The 19,522-nt window shown below is 37.0% G+C and overlaps 1 protein-coding gene across 4 annotated transcripts in view; it reads right to left on the bottom strand.

Moving 5' to 3' along the window:
• The window catches only part of LOC148174851 (diacylglycerol kinase eta), a 57,856-nt gene that overhangs the window by 2,128 nt on the left and 36,206 nt on the right, over positions 1 to 19,522 (bottom strand). For 2 of the 4 annotated variants that reach the window (XM_088037621.1, XM_088037624.1), the window contains 11 exons: positions 10,165 to 10,245; positions 9,606 to 9,748; positions 8,285 to 8,480; positions 6,709 to 6,800; positions 5,663 to 5,865; positions 5,413 to 5,609; positions 3,389 to 4,389; positions 2,326 to 3,232; positions 1,840 to 2,278; positions 1,033 to 1,405; positions 13 to 982 (listed from right to left, as the gene is read on the bottom strand). In XM_088037621.1, coding sequence (XP_087893747.1) covers positions 13 to 982; positions 1,033 to 1,405; positions 1,840 to 2,278; positions 2,326 to 3,232; positions 3,389 to 4,389; positions 5,413 to 5,609; positions 5,663 to 5,865; positions 6,709 to 6,800; positions 8,285 to 8,480; positions 9,606 to 9,748; positions 10,165 to 10,245 — 4,602 coding nt within the window. The remainder of the gene's footprint in view (positions 1 to 12; positions 983 to 1,032; positions 1,406 to 1,839; positions 2,279 to 2,325; positions 3,233 to 3,388; positions 4,390 to 5,412; positions 5,610 to 5,662; positions 5,866 to 6,708; positions 6,801 to 8,284; positions 8,481 to 9,605; positions 9,749 to 10,164; positions 10,246 to 19,522) is intronic. The other 2 variants (XM_088037623.1, XM_088037622.1) reach the window with 2 other exon arrangements.

The raw sequence follows: 19,522 nt of genomic DNA on the forward strand, positions 1-19,522 counted from the left end.
ATTAGTTCTTACCTGGTCTCCCTGCACTGGCTGAAGGTACACCAAATTTCCCCCGGATCTGTCGTACATCACACATTTCCTTAATTCTAATTCCGTATTAGCTAAACTGGCACTTAGTTTATTTTCAAGGTCCTCTCGTAATTTTAACTTATCTCCTCTATCGTGTAACAAACAACAACTTTCTTCATATAGCTGCTTAATGGCTGTAACTAACTTAGTAAACTCAACCCGTAACGAAGGTCCCTCTAATATTTTTCCGTTTGGATGTATATTTTCAAGGCATGCATCGCATTTGGTCGCTAGCGTATACAAGTCCGCTTCCAACGAATGAGTGATTGCTAAAATCTTGATCCACTTCGTTAAAGTTGTAGCACATTCGATGAAATTCAATAAAAGATATTGTTCTTCGTCACTGAACAAAATATCCGGTTCGATGGGCGCCGGCGGCTTCTCTACAAAAGTAACAGTTTGCTGCTTTTCGTGGTGCACCGGCACAGCACCACTGAACGAGTGTTGGCGAATCTTTTCGAAATTCACGCCCAAGAACGATTTTTCATGACTTGGCATGCTTTGCCGAGTCAGGCTCTGTCTTCCTTTATCGTGCGAAATGGAGTGTCTTGGCTTGCCTTGAGCCGCAATACTTTGTCTTTGCTTCTCTTCCCAGGTTTTGAGGGAGTTCTCGAGAGCGCGATTACGACATAACATTTGCATTCGATTCTTGTGGAGGATCCTGATGATCCCAGGAGGTTGAATCCACGCCTCTCCATCCACTTGAATTGGTACACCTTCTTCTCCGAGAATGTTGATTTGGATGCTTTGACACTGCGCAATTCTGTGATGCTGCAAGTTTATAAGACGAGATGCTGCCATTTGAACCGAGCCGAAAACTGCCACAACTTCTAGTATTTTGTCGTCGAACGATGGTGGGATGAAAATGTGGTCTTCTTTGGTGCCGCCCCAGAAGTTAATGCCGCCCATAAAGCTAAAACAAACTGTTTGATCGATGGTACTTTACAAAAAATGATAGAAAACCTGGGAATGTTCAGTATGACAATTCCTTGGAGACTCGGCAGCGGGATTCTTTGTCCGTCGCACTCTAATTGAACTCTCTGTTCCAAGTTTTTGTATGTTTTCTGCAGCCATTGTTTGCTACCGAGGACTCCGTACCACATGTAGTTTTTGGCACGCGAGCGGCATTTTTCCGGGTGCTCTTCGCGCTTATGATGGAAATCCAAGGAGATTTTGGCATCGATTCCGATGCCAAAATAGTTATTCATGACGCATCTTTCGTAGAACCCTTCTAGCAGTGTTTCGTCGGGATCAATTAGAGGACTTACGGCTGCGCAAAGGGTGTCTGCATTAGCTAGAAGACATTTGCTAATGAAACCACTTCCCGTGCTCACATCTAAAATGCGATACACACCGATAAGACATTCAGTAACACTTCTACTTGGCGTTGCTGGGATATTAAAAAAAAATCGCAAAAATCAGGGAGAACAATGCTTTGTCAGTAATATATAAAATGTTACTTCCGCACCAGGATATTCGCGTTAAAAACAAAGCAGATTCTAAAAATTTAATAAAAGATTTTTGAAGGATTTTAGGTCTTTTTCGGTTGTTTACTTTTAAAAAACAGCTAATTTTTTAACTTTATGCTATGTTTTTAACGCGTCAAATATCCTGATCCAGAGGTAACATTTTATATACTACAACTTTTGTCGATGGCATCCTAAAAAAATAACCAAGACAAGGCACAAGGGTTATCTCATTCCCCAATCATTTCAAGAAACTAAAGGGGGTCGCTGTTAACTAGACTAGGTAACTACAAGCATAACTTACTCGGCCAAGCAGGCAGTCTCACTAAAGGATTGATAATGGGTAGTTTTCGATTTTCCTTTTCTTTGTCATCCTTTTTCTCCTTTTCCTTCTTATCTGAATCGGCGTAAAAACTTGTGGTAGCAGCAGCTGCGGCGGCCAAAGCTGCAGCTTCCACAGGATTGAGCATACTGCAACAGGAAATTCGTCGTGTGGCAGCTGGAGACCTGGTTAAAAAGTGCTCGTTGTCAATTCCCAGCAAGTTTGAATTCGAACTATTATTGCTTGTTACATCACTCGTCGAAAGTTTATCAGCTTTAGAACATAAGTTGCGGATGTCGAGGTCTGAACCTGAATCAATTTCGATTTCCACGCCAAGTTTTACAATGCGCTCTGTTCGAATTTCTTCGGTTAGAACTGGAGAAGGGGGCTCCACTATCACGCTCACTTGGGGGAATACGCACTGCAAGAAACGTGTGAAATTAAAGGGGTAAAAAGAGGATGAATTACCGTTTCAGTTTTAGGTGTTTGCTCTTCTTCCGTGGTTTTCTCTTCCGGTTCTGTTTTCTCGTCTTTGTCGGATTCAAGGGCTTTTAGGGTGGATGTGGAAACATTCGAGAGTTCTTTTTCTAGCTTGTTGAGGTTGTTGTGTGATCCTATAGGGGTAACTTCGTTCTCTTCCAGAATGCTTTGTCTCGTCACGTTGGCTTCAGTTTTCGACATTTTCGTTGTGGTCCGGTTCCTTTTGAACGACCGTCTTGCTATATCGTTTCCCTCTACGAATTGAGCTAAACTGCAATACTTGGTAGGTTCAGATTCTATTTTGTTATCTAAGTATACATGTTGTGACATAAAGGCACGATTTTCAAATCCAAATTGCGCATCTTCGTCGACTTTGCTTCTGGAACTTCTTCGTTTCTTCTCCAAAGACTCCCGTTTGGAGCTCATTCGTCTTTCAAGCTTGATATCGGCAATGTCGCTGGTGAAGAGCGTCGTGTCGTCGGTGTAGGTGTTTTCTATACTGTCTTGATCGTAACCATACAATACCTCACCTAACATGGAACTGAGATCGTCCATAAGAGACTCACCATGTAAAGCATCAGAGTTTGGATAAGTGTCAGTTTCGGGTGAGTCTATGTGGTAGATATGGCCGTTGAGGTCTTCTCCATCGCTGTTCTTGCGAGGACAAAACGATTTTTGGTCCAAAATTTCCGATGTGATGCTGACTTCTTCGTTGGAGATGGCGGATAGAATGCTGCTACACTCCTTCTCTTCTTCTTCGTATTTTGTACTTTCGCGTCGTTGTCTGTCTTGAACGACTTCCACTTCCTGTTCGTTGGTTTTTAGATTGCCTATTGACATTAGGGTTGAGCAAGTTTCTCGCAAAATCTTCTCGGTGGCGGCTTCCACTTCCGTGCTACAACAAATAAACAAACAAAAAGCTAATTTAGTGCATTAATAAGTAAAATGTTTGAAAAGTCGATTAATATCCCATCAAAATGTGCGCGGGCTTTAATCCTCGCTTTTAAAGTTTAAAGCATATAAAACAGTCAGTTTCAAGTTTCAGGCTTACCTTGGCTGCACGTGGCTTGACCTCCTACTGTCGGCGAAATCCGGCGGAACAGGCAAAGAGGCCAACAAATCTGGATCGTCGATGGCCGAGTCACGTCTAACGTCAGGCATTGGTGATATGTTAGCTAATCTAGCAGTTAAAATGGAACTCGTGGGTGATGGACACGAACTCACGTCTGTACTCGATCCCGATTCAATTGTCGGAAGTTTTAACGAATCAACTTTCACAGGCTCATCCTTATCTAAATCTGAAGTAAGCGAAATTTTAACGGTCGGTATCGACATCGATGCCTGCCTGTTTTGCTCGTCCACGACTTGTTCAGTGTGTTCGACCAAACTCCGAATAGCTCTCTTCAGACTATTAGCCCTCAACATCAACGCGTCTTTTTCTCGTTCCATAAACCTCGACGTGCGTCTGTGTTTTCTGAAGTTAAAGTTACTTAAATCTTTCTCGGATTTTTCGCTTTTCGCTTTATCGAATGAGACTTCGCTGTCGGTGTCTTCTTGTTTGCTTTTATCGTCTATGTTAGCAGCGTCCAACTGTTCACTCGTTAGAGTGGCTAGTAGTAAATCTAATTTCTGTTGTAAAATATCACACTTCTTCCCTAATTGCTCATCACCTCTCGTTATCGAACTTTCAGCGACTTGCGTCGCGAATTCCTTCACCGTTTCACACAGTCGTTTCGCCGAGTTTAAAATGACCGAAGTTTCGTCTGATTGAAGAATATTTTGTAAGTGAGTAACTAAAGAATCTTCATATTGCGAAATTTGAGTGTGTAATTGACCATCGGGTTGGCCGGGGGTTAAAGACAGTTTAGGCATTGCTATCGTGCGCTCGAAGGCCATTATTGACCAACGATCTAGCATTTTCGTTCCGGCTTTCTCGTACTTTTCCAGTAATTGTGGAAGATGAGTGTCGTCGTCACAGGATGAACCCCATCCCAGCACACGCGCCAGGTCATTGCCTGTACCTAAAGGAAGCACAGCCACTTGGCATTGTTTCTGAAAAGAACAACACACGTAAAAATGCGAATCTTTAATTCACTACAAAAAGACGTCGAAATATACAAACGTGTGTTTATCTCATTATTTGCAAATATAACGAAGTGATGTGGCGGCAGAGCGAACATTTCAGTTCAGTTAGGAATGTAATATAATAAAGCCGAATCCATCTCGAAATAGCGGGATGAATTTGTCGTACATACGTAAGGCAGTGAGCAGATTTCAATATATCTCCCGTGTTCCGGTTATAAAAATTGCAGCAGAAGAAGCGTTTCGGTTGCTGAGTAAATCATGTTGTAGGGATTAAGAATTCACCATGGAATCAACGTGCAGAGTGCTCTTCATGATGAGAAAATATGGATTGGGAATGGAAGCGTAAATTATTTTGATCTTATTTTAGGAGTCGGGAAGCACCTAAGAGAGAAAGCTCTTGAGAGAGTTGATAAACATATAACAAAGAAATGGGGGTGGCATCTAAAGCCGCTATAAGGCAAAAATGACAGCGTGCGCAAGTTGAATAACAAGCTGTATGTAAGCAGAAACAGATCTGTTTTATTGTTATTTTCATTGCACGGAAAATTCAGAGTGAAGAATATGAAATAGGCGGTTGTTGTTTTTCAGGTGCATTTCGGCAAATGAATGGAGTTGATGTTTTATCCTCGTAAATTCTAGGCATATTAAACTTTTTGCTCATTTTATGAAACAGCCGTTTCAGCTATAATGATATGTGATCCGAAGTCTTAACCCGTCGAGCGCAACGGAATTAGAGCCGAGTATTTTATTATCCTGTCAGCTTACATTCCTTTTTATTATTTTTGCAAATTTCGTAACGCCGTTCCACGTTATTATCTAACAAAAGAGTTGGAATATCAATTTCATGGAACCTCAGCTTAAAACTTATCTCGCTTGACATTTAATGGGATGTCTGTGAAAAGTCAGATTTCCAGCGCCCCAGCTTTTGTATTCTCCCAGCGCTGTATTATAGAAAAATTCTGTTTATCCCGCTGTTTCTTTCGAACTTACGTGCATGTCTAACTTGTCGATCTCCGACAGCACCCATCCCACGGATCCGTCTCCGCTACAAACTAAAATACGGAATGGATCGAAGTGTCGAAACAGCCTTAAACCTAATCTGGGCCCCGTTGAAATGAGATCGAATACTTGTGCAGGATTGAGTAATTGTTTGAACCTCCGTAGAAATTTCACGCCTTGGTTATCACCTGCAAGCACCGCGTTGTTTATCAAATAATTGGGTTGAAGGAGCGTGCTTTACCTGATTTGGAATTCACGAATACTAACAGTGGAGAAGAAGCTTGCGGTCGTACGGCCTCCCAGGCTTCATCTTGGATGGAATGTAGAGCCGTCGGTGGCACCACACTCACCCTCGCAGGGCCCAGAGGACAGCTGGGTGATAAATTGGGTCGGCATTGGGTGTGGACCGTCGCCCGACACCACAAACATCGCCAGTCTTGTAACCTGGAAGTTTTAAGCCTCTAAGCTACAAAAAGTTTAAAAAAGTATTGATCAAAATTATTGTTATCCTTTTTGGCCTGCTTTTAGGTGTCAAGGATCGATACAAACAAGGTCAAAAATATTTACATTCCTCACTTCCAATTTATTAATAAGGTCATATAACAACATACAAAATTATGCTAATTATGCTAATTATGCTAATTTAAGTTTTTTTTTACTAAATAATAATTAAAAAAAGAACAAAAACTCTTTTGAGTTAGTTTCCAAATTTACTTTTCATTTCGGGTTTTTGCGCTCTCTGAATTAGCTTTAATTTTGACGCTTCCCAAGTAAACAGATAGAGAGATTGAGGGATAAAATAAAATAGAAACGCGTTGTTGTTTAGTTGGGAACTTTGTCTGAATAAATAAATACCATTTCCAGGATAATTGTAGCTCTAGCTTGTTCGTATGTTTGAAACTTGTATTCTGTATTTCAGTTCTTTGTGCTTGTACTTGAAAAGAAACTTACAAGCGTTCTGAAACACCAACAATGCACGAATTATGTTCTGTTTAATTCCCAATTCCCAGAATTAGGATTCTCTCCTGGTGTTATCATTAAAGAGCTATGTTCGATGAATTTTGGAGGAGCGGAAATAACTTTTCTTTATCAGCACTTGTACCCTTTTGGAAGATATTAACGTTTTCCAGATGATTAAATTAAGAATTTGAAAGAAGTGAAGCGGAAGTTAATCCACTTTCCGGATATTAATTATTGATTTCGAGAGATTCTCCTCGAAAAACGATTACATTTATATTGTCAACGATGTTTGTAAGTCTCTAAATTAGTTTGTGGGGAAATGCTTACCTAAGTACTGAACCACAGGTTTTATCACAAACAGCACATTTCGCAGAAACTGGCAAATTTCCTTCCATCCACTGATGCGGCATTGTAATAATCTGAAAGAAGAATTATCCTTATTATAGTTATTTTTAACAAAATGCTATTAAAATTAATTGCTTCCATGCATTCATTGTACGCGAGATTTTAATGGGAAAAGCTTTTTTTAATGAAAATCGAATAGTTCTTTGAAATGTTTTCCGGTTTTATTTCCTAGAGGCTATAATTACTGCTTTGAATACTTTCGAACCAATAATTCGTGCTGGCGAACGCGACGCTAAAAGGGAACAAAAACATGGCTTCATTTATGGTGGTGATTTTCCGCTAGGTGTTTTCGTCTGTAACGTAAAACGACTTTTTTGTCCGATGCTAGATCAATGATTCAAAAGTCAAAAAAAGTTGCAGACAGGTGAATTTTATTTTTGCTGAAAAACGCGTTTCTATTTTTATCTAATCTTTTGTTAAATCTCATATTGGATGCCTTCAGGGCTGCTTATATTACCAGAACCAGCTGGGGTGTGATGAGATTAAAATTCTCCGTTTCATAAGTAGAATTTTCTCCGCGAACTAAATTAACAATAGTGTTGCCAAACATTACCGCATATTCTAACATTTGTTAGAACTAGGTTACAAACATTATGCATAATGAACAGTGTCTGTCTTTAATGTATGTTCCGAATTCGGGACAGAACATGAAAATGGTCGCAGTGAATTATTTAATTTCCCAACGCTTCAGTAACGGCAAACCCGTTTCATTATTTTTTCACGATAGAGAGAATAGTTGGGGTTTGTTTTATTTAGTACATTTCTGGATGGGGGATGAAAGTCAATATAAATGGGTGTAGCACCAAGAGAATACCTTTCAATGATTATTGATAACACTTTGACCTTTAGTAGACTACCGTGAAAATATAGGGGAGAGGAATAGCAGTAGTTAAGATTAGTTTGGTTAAATTAAGTAAACTGAGCGATATTGTTGACTTTGGGAATTAGGTCAAAGAAAATGATGGAATTGTTGATCTAATTTAATAAAGTGGTACGATTGATATTTGTTAATTAAGAAACAAATAAATATTGAAGTTTTAGTGCACCCGGACCCGGCGGTTCCACCATTTATGACACACCAAAGTATAATAATAGTGAAATTCGTCTCATTTTCCCCATTTCTTCATTTTCCTAGATCCGCGCTAATGTTTTAGTTCTGGTTCGATAGCCACCCTTTGCCCGGCACTCTAAATTCAAATTTCCTCCAATCTGAAATCCTCGTCTTGTACTTGGTATTTAAATTTCTCCATGAGCTCTATGTAAACTACCTTTTTTGACGTTCCTTGAAAAACTGCCTCTCCCGCTTTATTCTATTCAACCAGACGGCGCATATAATGTAATACCATTTTTTAATAATACAACCTGAGCTCGTTGCATCCCCAGGAGACAAATGGGGACGCATTAAAGCGGTCTGTACCAGACACCAGGTGTTCTCTCGCGCTTTATCATGGGCGCAGGAAAATCCCTCTTCTTTTTTTTAGTAGTTACTAAATCTTACCCCGTCGGAATCCTCGACGATATCTTTCCCGACCGAAGCCAAAGTCGTCCATTTGCAATTGTTGATAGCCTTCGCGGCGCATCTTTTATGAACTTTACACTTGCAGACCTCACAGGACAGACCGTGGCTTGTCACGCCACTAAGAGCCTCTCTGCAGACGTTGCAGTAGGTTGGGCGAGCATGAGATGTGGCGTACCTAGAACAAAAAGTTTGTGTAAAGTTTTTTTCACACACATTCATCACGGGCTCATATGAAGTTTGTGGGGCGTCGCGACGCCGGATTCTCAAAAGTTAGAATGAGTCTGTTTTATGTACGGATCTTTGGTTTAGTTCAGCGTGAATGTGACCATAGATCTCCATTTATTCATGATGGTGATAAATCTCATTTGTTAGATGACACTTTTTGTTTCCATAGAGTTTTGTCTTAGTTTTTGTCAGGGGCGAAATGGGGTTGTTCACCTCTGATACGGAAAAAATGGAAAAGACGAAGACGAAGGTTGTCATAAAATTATTATCTCCAGTTCTTGTGGAGTAAAGATAAATCTGTTAAACCATCAAAAAGAACTAGAAATAAAGCGGTGCATTTTACTAATCTTTCTCTTTGTTTATTAAAAAAAAAAACGATTGCAGTGCAAAATTTGTAATTAATTTTCCCGGCGCATCCACCATTTTTCATTTTAAAGCCCAAATGAGCAGAAACTTTCAGTTAAAATAAAGCAAAATGTAGGTACCTGTTTGTTTACGTATTATTTATCAGTTTACTAAGACACTCTGCAAACAGCTTCAGCAAGATAAAAGCTACAGTGATTATCATTTGCATATTAAATTGCACTCCTGAAACTCACACGGAAGCTGGTTTAATGATATTTGCGATCGACTTCAAAGGACATTTGAAATGCTAATTAGACTCATAAGAACCTATCAGGAGAATTTCGAAGAAAAACAGTGGACGACTCAAAAATGACAATCCAAAAAACGCATATTATAACAAGAGTAAAGATTTTTGAAATACTTCTGATTTTACTGTTCTGTAGATAAAACAGCTGAAACTAAATTGCAATTTAGATTCAATTTTCTCTTCAATTATTCTTTATTCGACGTATTCTTAAACAACCAAGAATAAAACCACGGGATGAACGACATAAAACTCTTTTTTTTCCCACTCAATCAGTGTAAGCATTACTTTTACGCCACCATCGTAACGTCTTTATGTCTCCACCATTTGTATTTTATTCTTCCAGCCCGTTTAATTTGAGCGTGCCCGCCAACACTTTGCTGAAACTTTTACTCTGAACTCTAATTACGTGTCTATTAAACGCACCAGTGATGGTAACCGGAAAGGCAGTCTGGCTGGTCGGGTTCGTGGAAGCGGCGCTGGGAGGCGGCAGTGAGGGCGCCGAGCCAATCCTCCATCTCGCGGCGGGACTCAGCGCACAGCACCAGGGATCTGAACGGGGTGATCACCTAGAAAAAAAACACATTCCACTTTCACTTTTATAGCGAACGAAGCTCTTAGCAAACTTTTATTGGCCACATATCGCTTTAGAAGTTATTTCATTAAAGTCGAATTTGTAGTTCTGGTTCCGAATACCAGACATTTCTTTGAAAGAGATAGTTACCACATGTGTTTAATTAAATCTATGAACTCACGACGGTAATATTATGAATATTGAGTTTGGAATTTCTTCAGTAGTTTGTACATTAAATATTGACTGAGCTCACATTTGTCATACACCTACCTTGCAAAATTCGCCTTCTCATAAAACCAATTTCGGAATATTTCCATAACATTCCACAAAATATAAACCTAAACTTTCTGTTTTGTTATGGTAAACACAGTATTGGGGACCGTGGCTTTCATAAAATATTCATAAACTCACCTGAAAACTGTGATTGACGTTTTTGGTTGAACACTCGGCTAGGCACAGGTCGGTGAGTTCGATTTCATCGAAAATCACAGCCTGTAACAAAAATTAATCTCAACTGAAGCAACTGAATCGATACTCCTTTAAACAAAATTTCATTTCCACCCGTTACAGGAATTTTAATTTAAAAATGATGTTATTAAATGAAAGACTTTCTTTCAGGTCTGGGCCTATGGCGCAAAATTCGACCTGTTTTGTGGGAGCTTTGTGTTTTAATCGTCTCGTTAATAAAGTTTGATACTAAAAATGTTTCTTTCATAGGAAACTCAATTCGGTTACAATGAGCTGTTTAATTTAATTGAACTTAAATCAAAAATTGACGTCGGTGTTGACGCATTGTAAATTTTAATTAAAAAATATCCAATTTTGATTATAAAATTATCTCGTTAAGGTCTCTACGATTGAGGTCGTTATCACGGTTATGTCCATTACATTAATGGATATTTGAATCTTTCTGGGTCACCCTCTCAATATTGTGGGTATTAATATCCTCATACCTACAACAAGAGCACTCAATTTTCGAATTTGATCTGTGCATAAGCTATAAAATTTTTATCGATGGTATTAAGCGCTTCCCGCTATTTTATTTTGCGAAATGAAATTTTGATCCCGCAAAAATGGAAACTACTCAAAAGGTTTAAAATAAATCCTTGCTGCAATGTTAAATATAAACGCACCTCCAGGTAATTTCAAGCTTGGATTTTTGTTCTCAAGTGTTGCTAATAAAGGATTTTACTTCAGTTTTACTACTCTGCGTGGTAGCGAATTTAATAGCGATAATGAGTGTTGGTGTTAATAAGGAAAGTTTTGCTATGACGCAATAATCGTTAATGTCGTCGTCAACGATTTTTTATTTAACTTCTTCATTAAAATATTTCAGATGGATAACAATGAAATTATTATTAATTATAATTGAAGAATAATTCGGCGTTGCGTAACGATCCTTATTTTAATGATCTATTCTTGCATCGCTCTCAAAAAGCTTCGTTATCTTGATATCCTCGTAATAAAGCTCCTTAACTTCGAGTTTTATTAATCCACGACACTAATGGAAAGCGACTTCGTTAAGATCTTGGATGCTAATTTCAATTTTTGAACTTTTGAACTAAAAATTTCAATAGTCAAAAATCCTCTACAAACACATTTCGTTGACAGAAACTGATCCACTGCTTTTATCTATCAAGCATAAATCCTACTCGACTACCTCCCTATAAATCAAGCGAGGATAATACTGGGAACTAATCGTGTCGATTTTTTCACTCTAATTCTTTTATTAATCGAATCGATGGGAAAAAACAGGCTGTTGTCGAATCTTGAATGAAATTCGCTTGTTTTCTTCACGCGAAGAAAAAGGAGCTGATATGTGCTTTTCGTTTACAGTCTACGAGCTACATTTGTTATCAAACTTTAGTTTGACGTGAAACCGAATACGCCTTGAATTACTAAAAGTTTAGTTTTGTTGCTTTATTCGCGTCTGTGCACTAATGAGTGTTGATGTTTTATTAAATTTTCTACTCTTGTTTGTGTAATCGAAATTTATGTCGGTGTCGGATCAAAACGAACGAGTTAGTTTATACGTTTCTCTCATTAAATTCTTAGTACGTTGATATATCGCTCCCGTTCCTTTGTAGTTTTCGGAAAAAGGAAATCTAGATCTTAGATGAAAATAGAAAGACATTCAAAGGGTGTACTTAACGTTTCGGTGTGGACGTTTCCTTTCTCCTCCTTTATCAGTCGTGAAAATACTCCTCCAAGTTCGGAGAGCTCCACTAAACCTTTCACGCGATTCTTATCCGGAAGACATAAATTTATTATAGAGTCTGTCCATGAAATCCTTCCATGTCAATGTTTTATTACCTCTTAGCCGCGGTAATGAAATCCGATGTTTGCTGTTGCTCATTTATTAAAGGAACGAGCTTAATTATCTGATTTATTTAACATTTGTGCTACACTAGAGTTTTTATGTCAAATTAAATTTTTACAGAGAGTAGGAGTTATACAAAAAGTAGGTAGGTAGTTGGTAGCTTTTAATTTCAAATTATCGCTGCTTTAAGTTATTTCGAGGAAAACGGGCTAAATTAAATCTTCAGATAAATTTCACGGAAAAAAACTTCGAGTGAAACTTGAGTCTAATTTTAGACGCCGAAATTTATCAAAAGATTTTGAAATTGATTGTTGTAATAAAGTTTGCCAAAGATGACGTTGTTAGCTTTCTTTAAAGATATTTTATTTAATTTGGGCAAAAATGTTAAAAAAGAAGTTTGTCATGCAAATGAAATAAAACCGTCTTGTAAAATATTTGCCGGACTAATCAGGGAAATGGAATTTCGTGCTTAAATCAGCAGGAAAATATTTGTTTTGGGATGATTTTCGGAAAACTTGTTTATTTGATAACACACTCAACAAATTTTGAAAGAAATTTGTACTGTAGTAGTGGAAAATCATTAGTAAAGTAGAATTGCATCCTTATTTTGATTCCGAAACCCGTTTTGCTCAGTTCAAAACTGAGATATTTGTAAATTTTATTGGCCATACCATACCGTACCATACCGCTTTAGAGAAAACTTCCCACTTTTTCAGGCCAATTTTTTTTTCAAAATTTTGTTGTGTAATTTGAAACGGAGACCATCAAATAAATTAGATAAATAAATAACTACCCGCAGAACGCTGGTCTTCACGTAAAATTGTGAAAACTACTTCTTCAGCGCCATCGGGACTGCAATTATTGGTATTGTTAAAGCCTCGGTTAAAACTAATGTTTCTGAAACTTTCCGGAGATTACAGCAATTGGAATAAAATCCTAGTTAAATAGCTTTCGGTGAAATCTAAATTCTGATCTGAAGTGAGACGTTTCAGAAACATTCGGTGGAAATGTCATCATCTCAAGTAATTTTCATACAAATTGCGGTGAGTGGTGTCGAACTCGACTCCAAAAATAACTTTGGGAACGTTTCGTCTTAAATTCCACGTTCAGTTCAGCTTATGGGAAAAGTTAGTTACATTATTCATTTATTAGATGAACTATCTTTTTTTAGGGTCCATTTTTAATTTCCCTGGGCTGAAAGCGCAGTTTATCGAAAATAAAAGAGTTTCGAATGCCGGTCTTGATCAAATGTTTTGTTAATGGGATTAAGGCGGATTCCGGCAGCTTTAATAAAACCCACCGAACGTGTGATCCGCTCCAAAGTAATTTATCACGAACAAAATCCGAGGCCCGCCCTTAAACACAATTATGGGTCGATGTAGCGAAACTAACACGTAGCGTTTTGATTTTGGCGCAGGTGAAAACCTTAACCCTTTCAGCTGGCGTAATAAATTTCAATAATTCACGCGAAAACTGAGAAATCGGACCATGAAATTTTCACCACAGTATCGTACTGTAATTAAGCCAGGGAAACGAATCGCACATGCGGAAAATTTTTATCCCCATTTGGTATCTCACACCTCTCATTTTTTCACTCGTAAATCTCTCCGTACCATTTATCAAATATCGCTTTGTCATCGTAAATCACATATTATAGCCCAACGCAAAATCACGAAAGCTCTATTCTCTAGAGTGCGTGTTTAATGATCGGGGATTCCCCTGAATGCGTTGGGTTATATAAATTAAGGGGTGGCTTCCACGATCCGCAGATAACTTGTTTCTAATGCGGATAAGCATTCCCTTAAGACGTTACTACGCCGGCTAAACAGATATTATAGCGGTAACTCGGAGAAATCTCTCGTGAGATAACATGTTCAATGTTCACGACATTCCCATAATAAATTTAATTTGGTTCTGAGACGTTCGATTTTGTATTATAGAACGTAATTTCTTTACTGGGAAACTTAAGACGAAACATTAGCCCAGATTTGGGATTTGTCTAGGAATTGATCGATGGAGCTGAACAACTTAGAGATGAGACCACATATTTATCATTATCAATCACACTTTATCAATGCATTTTTTAGTTTGGATGAATAATTTTAAGTAGGCATAGTTGGTAAGGGTAGTTTGTATTTTAGACGACCACTGAAACTTTTTTTAATAAAGTCATTACCAACGTCATTCTTCATTTTCTCTGTCTGAAAGTTTTATCAATATTTTTTATCTGCATGATTGATAGGAAAATTTGATGAAAAATATTTAATAAACACTGCAGACAGAAAATCAACTTTTTAGGATAATACAATAAGGAAACACTTTAAGTCTGAGCTGCAGTTTAACAAATCGGATTAATTTTAGTGCCTTGTTTCTTTCCACTTCTAGTTCTTTCTTCGGCTTTAGTATTCTGTCTCTTTAATTTTATGGCAAAATGTATATAAACACTCGTCAATTTCAGTTTTATCCACAGTTCCTATCACGTCACTTTTAGAAGTTACACGCTTCACTTTTGAAGAAAACAAATTTTTAAAACAAAACTCCTAAAATTCAAAAATTACGAAATTTAAAAATTATATAATTCGAAAATTTAAAAAAAGAATTATTAAATCCTCACGCCCTAAAACATCTCGATTATTATATTTCGAAAATTCTATACGAATTATAAAACAAAGTCTGCTCGTGCAGAGGTTCTAATGCTGTCAAACGCTCCAAAAATGAATATAAATTGTAATTGCGGATTAAGTGAAACTCAAAATCATAGAAATGTCCCACAAAAAATTGTGTATAAACTCGAGACTTTACGCTTCAAATTTTACCAATTCAGCTAATATGACACATTTTTTTTTCGAACATCTTATCCATTGTACTGTTAAGCTTGAATTCTAAACAGTATTCTAACAAGTAATCTCATTAGTTGAGTCTTCTTTCAGACTTGTAACTCGATCTTTTTGTTCTCCTCCGCCATAACGTAAGCGTGTTCTACGCACAAAGCAAAATTACGATAAACTAATTTGAATAATGGAATGCTGAACAAACATAAATAGTACGTTTTGTAGCCCTGTACTATTGTCCTCTGAAAATTATTGTGCATGAACTTATTGGATCACGAAATTGGATTCTATTGTCGATGCCACGCAACACCACAAAGATAATTGTCGTTAAGGTGATTTTTTGGGTGAAATGAATGTTGATTGTTGTTAAAAATAGTTGTGGTATCGAAAGCAAAATGAATATAACCGATGCTGGCGGCATGAAAACCAACGATATTTTTATCGTTTCACAAACAAACGGGATTTTTCAATTCTGTTTTATGGACGAGGATAACAAAGCACTGTTGTGCTTGTTAGTAAAGGTAAAAATGTTCATCAAAAATATTTCCCTCTTATTACTCGTTGGCATGACTCTAATTTTAGCACTATAATCCCTGCTAAACGAAAATCGAAGTCGAGTTATATATAAATTATCATTGTCGATGCCGCATTTTAGATCAAATATTTCCTGCCATTAATTCCAATGAAATTGGATGCAGGATAAATTCAAAGTTGTGGTCACATGGTTCGATATTCCATGAACTCTGAATTATATTTTTATGCGAAATTTCCCTACATGACAAAAACAAACTTGTTTGAGCCCCTCTTCCACCAAAACTAACTTTCTCTCAATTTGAATTACACTCCAGGCTTAATTTAGGTAGTTGGGGTAGACTTAATTGATAAGTAAAGTTCAATAGGTTCAATATTAGCATTTGTATGGAGCCTAGTCTATGGTTTTAAAGTTTAGAATTGTTTAGATTAGGCACATTTAGCATATAGTAAAACACATTTTCACTGATGGAAAACCATGCACGAACATTAAGAAAAATCATGAGATGGAAACATATTTTTTGTATTAAATGACTATGAAAATGCGTGAAATATTAATTAAAATTTTGTTGAAGATGGAGCTTCTCGTTCCATCTCAACGTTCTCACAAACTTAAAAAAGCTCCTCTTTAAAACTTCGGGTGTTATCCTCAGCCACAGGTGCTACAGAAAACATTAACTTCACACTTTGATGTACTCTGCTTTCAACTCTAGTTATTTGTGACGTATCGCTTGCGGCCACCCTCAGTCGTATTACATAACAAGTTTGCAACCAAACTTGCTTTCCATTATATGCACACGTGTTCCCAAACCACAGCAAGAGAAACGCAACAAAGCGCCGTTCCAAGAACTAAATTAATAAAATATTTACCCGGCGCATCCACCATTTTTCGAATAACTTTTATTTGCTATTTTCAACACATGCAAACATCGTTTCTATCGTCAAGTTACTAATTAAGACTACCGCTTTGTTCTGGCGTTCTCCGTAAAAATTTCGTCCAAAAAACAGGTTCAGCTGAGTTGTAATGATGAGATCTCTGACGAGAGATCATTGTTTTGTAGTCGAGTAGTTTCTGCATCTGCCACATCGTTAGTTCAACGTTGACGTTATAATTAAATTTTGATTGGGTATACAGGTGGCAACACCGTGCTATCAGTTTGTAGCTCTGCGGGGTCACTGTTTGACTGAAAGCATGCCGTGGAATTTTCTCTGAGATTATTTGAATTGAAAAGAAAAAACTTAAAGAAAAAATGTCACAAATGTGTTGAATTTGACGCTGAAATGGGCTGAAAACGGAGAGAATGAGCGCCATTTTTGTCACTTGTGTTCATTGTTTCAAATCCGTGCAAAAGCTGTTTAGGAGCTTCCGCCGCGAGCATAAATTTCCCATCAGGTTTGGCAGGAAACCGCAGTCAATTCTGTAACATCACGTGCAACTTAGAAAAATGGAAATTCATAAAGTTCGATTACACGTGCAGCGGAAATTTGATTAAACTCTGTTCCTAGATCTCTCCATTTTTGTTAATTTTGCAGAAAATAGGAAACTTTGTTTTTACGATGCTTGGAATTTGCAACGTGGATTGATTTTATGCGGTAAAGGATCGTTTGGGTTGTTATCAAGCTTCTATAGTCGCATACTAATGAATCGGGAATTTAATGGACTTTTGCTGGATTAAAAGGTATTTCTGTGGTTTTCACATTCTGCTGCTATTATTGGCACCTTCAATGATTAAAGTGATCGTATTTAAAATGTTATGACCGCTCTCAAGGATAATGAAAAAATTTATTGATTTAACATTTTATTAGTGTTAGTGCGGTAATTAACAAGTCCTTCGGGAAAATTTATGGGAAAGCTACATTGTTTTGTAGGCAAATTGATTAATGAGATTTTCACAAACTAGCAGGTGCTTGTTTATAAATTAGAGAGTATGTGGCCATAATTTCTTCTTCTATAACAATACACCGGTTGTGGCAGATCTTTCAATAATTATACTTATTATCTATTTGCTCAACATTTTGTTAATTCGTTAGTCCTTGTTTGCATAGCGAGCAGGTTGGGTTGTTATAGATAAACAATGACAGAGTTTGCTTTTGGCTGATGGATTAATGTTTATATGTGTATTTGCTGTATAATCGCTATCCTGCTCCACTCTATCAACTCATAGGGTATATCTTCATTATTATTGTTTGTCCTTAATTTCAGGGTTACCAACAATGCACATGTTTTCAATGGTAAAAATGAAACAAATTCGATAATAAATGGCCATGACAGAGCAAACAAACAAAATTTGTTCCATTCAAAATAATGACAAACAAAACGCCTTGTTCTAAATGTTTAATGTTATATCGACTTGTTTGATATTTGCTGATATTATAAGCTGGAAAATGGTAAAGGACTAAAAAGAAAAACAGTTATTGCAACTGAACTCATGAAAGATCCGTCCAACAGGTCCTTTAATTTTCATAAGTTTTAAACTAGTTTATTCATGGATGAAGGAGCGGAAAATATACGGAAAAATCGTAATTAGTTTAAAATATGCAAACATACATAAATTCCAGCAAATTTTCTCGATTCTCCTTAAAATCGCAACATAAAGTAAACTTCGTGATTTTTTTTTAACCCAAATGCGACTTTTGATAGATTTCACGCATATTCGCGCTGATTTCTCCAATTCCAAACGTTAAATCTGTGTTAAAAATTACTTATAACAGTTCGGAAATTCTGTCAATGAAGTTTCTATTTGAAATAGCTATTTTAGAACTGTCACTGTTCCAGCTTTAGAGCTTCTTCTTTCTTTTGATGCTGTTTATTTGCAGTTTGTTGTTTAAATCTGCTAGCAAAATACGAACATTTTGTGTCAATATAAATCAGACTCGCAAGTTTTCAGTTCTTCTCAATTTAAACTCACTTTTTATTGGATCATTTTTTAAAAGTCAACAATTGAGAAAAACAAAACGTATTTTTTCAGTCCATTATTTCGTTTTGAACTTTAGATTTTAATTGCTCAATTATTAACGTAAAAATTTGAATATTTCGAGGCACCCAATAAAATTTTCACAGCTGCTGAAAGCATTTCATATGACATTTACGTAAAAGCTGTTGGTGCCAGGTCTTTCGTCTTCCTCTAAAAAGGTGCTGTGATGTACTTTTTATTTGTGAAACAGAAAAAAATGTTCGTGACGGCGCCGTTCATTAACTGCAAGTGTAATTTAATTTGAAACAAGCGACTGTTCTGTAATTTTACACAACTATTAGGGCGTTGACATTGCTGACAATTTTATGTCCAAGAAAATTGTAGAAATATGTATAACAAAATTTTCCTGACGGTGAAAATATTACAATGAAATTGTGACACTTATTGGAGTCCCAAATAACTCGTGGAGACTTCTGTTCCAGTTACAACACAATAAACTTTATAAAAGGTACGGAAAGGTGCAGACTTGCATCCTAATAAAATTGGGAAAGTTATGAGAAATTTGACCACAAAGGGTGTCACAGACCCAACGTCAGCAGTAACGAAATAGGAGCGCTTCAGCACTTCTATTGAAAATCCCAGATCCAATACACTTTTCCCCAAGGGAAAATATTGGCCGAATTTTGATTTCGCCGTAAAAACAGACTTGATCGTTGGTAAACTCGAAAATGTGTGTGCATTTGTAATCATCCCCGATTTTGTGGTGAAATTTATCGTCCCACATATTACATTCTGCGTTCGAATTATTACATTTTAATCCCACTGTTCCAATTGCTCTTTAATTATAGTTGTTGATAAGTACTTATCGGCGCACAATTTTTGATAAGACAAAATTACACAGCTTAGCGTGACACAAATTAAATTTGATTCAACCCCTCATAACTTTCTTGTGGTTGCTATTATTAGAGCCCAGTCTCTTGTATCCGTTTGATGTACATGCACATGTGATTCCATGTTTCTTGTACGCTTTAATTAAACTGAAACTTGTCCTCGTTAGAAGATAATTGTTGATTATTTTGCAGAAGCGTAGAATTCAAAGCGATGACGAAACAATTTGGAAGCAGTCATCAAATGGAACGATTATTATCGTTCCATTTAGTATTATTTATTCA

This window comes from Gnatocerus cornutus, chromosome 5 (assembly GCF_029298725.1).
Source record: "Gnatocerus cornutus isolate USDA-ARS CGAHR chromosome 5, icGnaCorn1.1, whole genome shotgun sequence".
In the NCBI taxonomy this organism is placed as follows: domain Eukaryota; kingdom Metazoa; phylum Arthropoda; class Insecta; order Coleoptera; family Tenebrionidae; genus Gnatocerus; species Gnatocerus cornutus.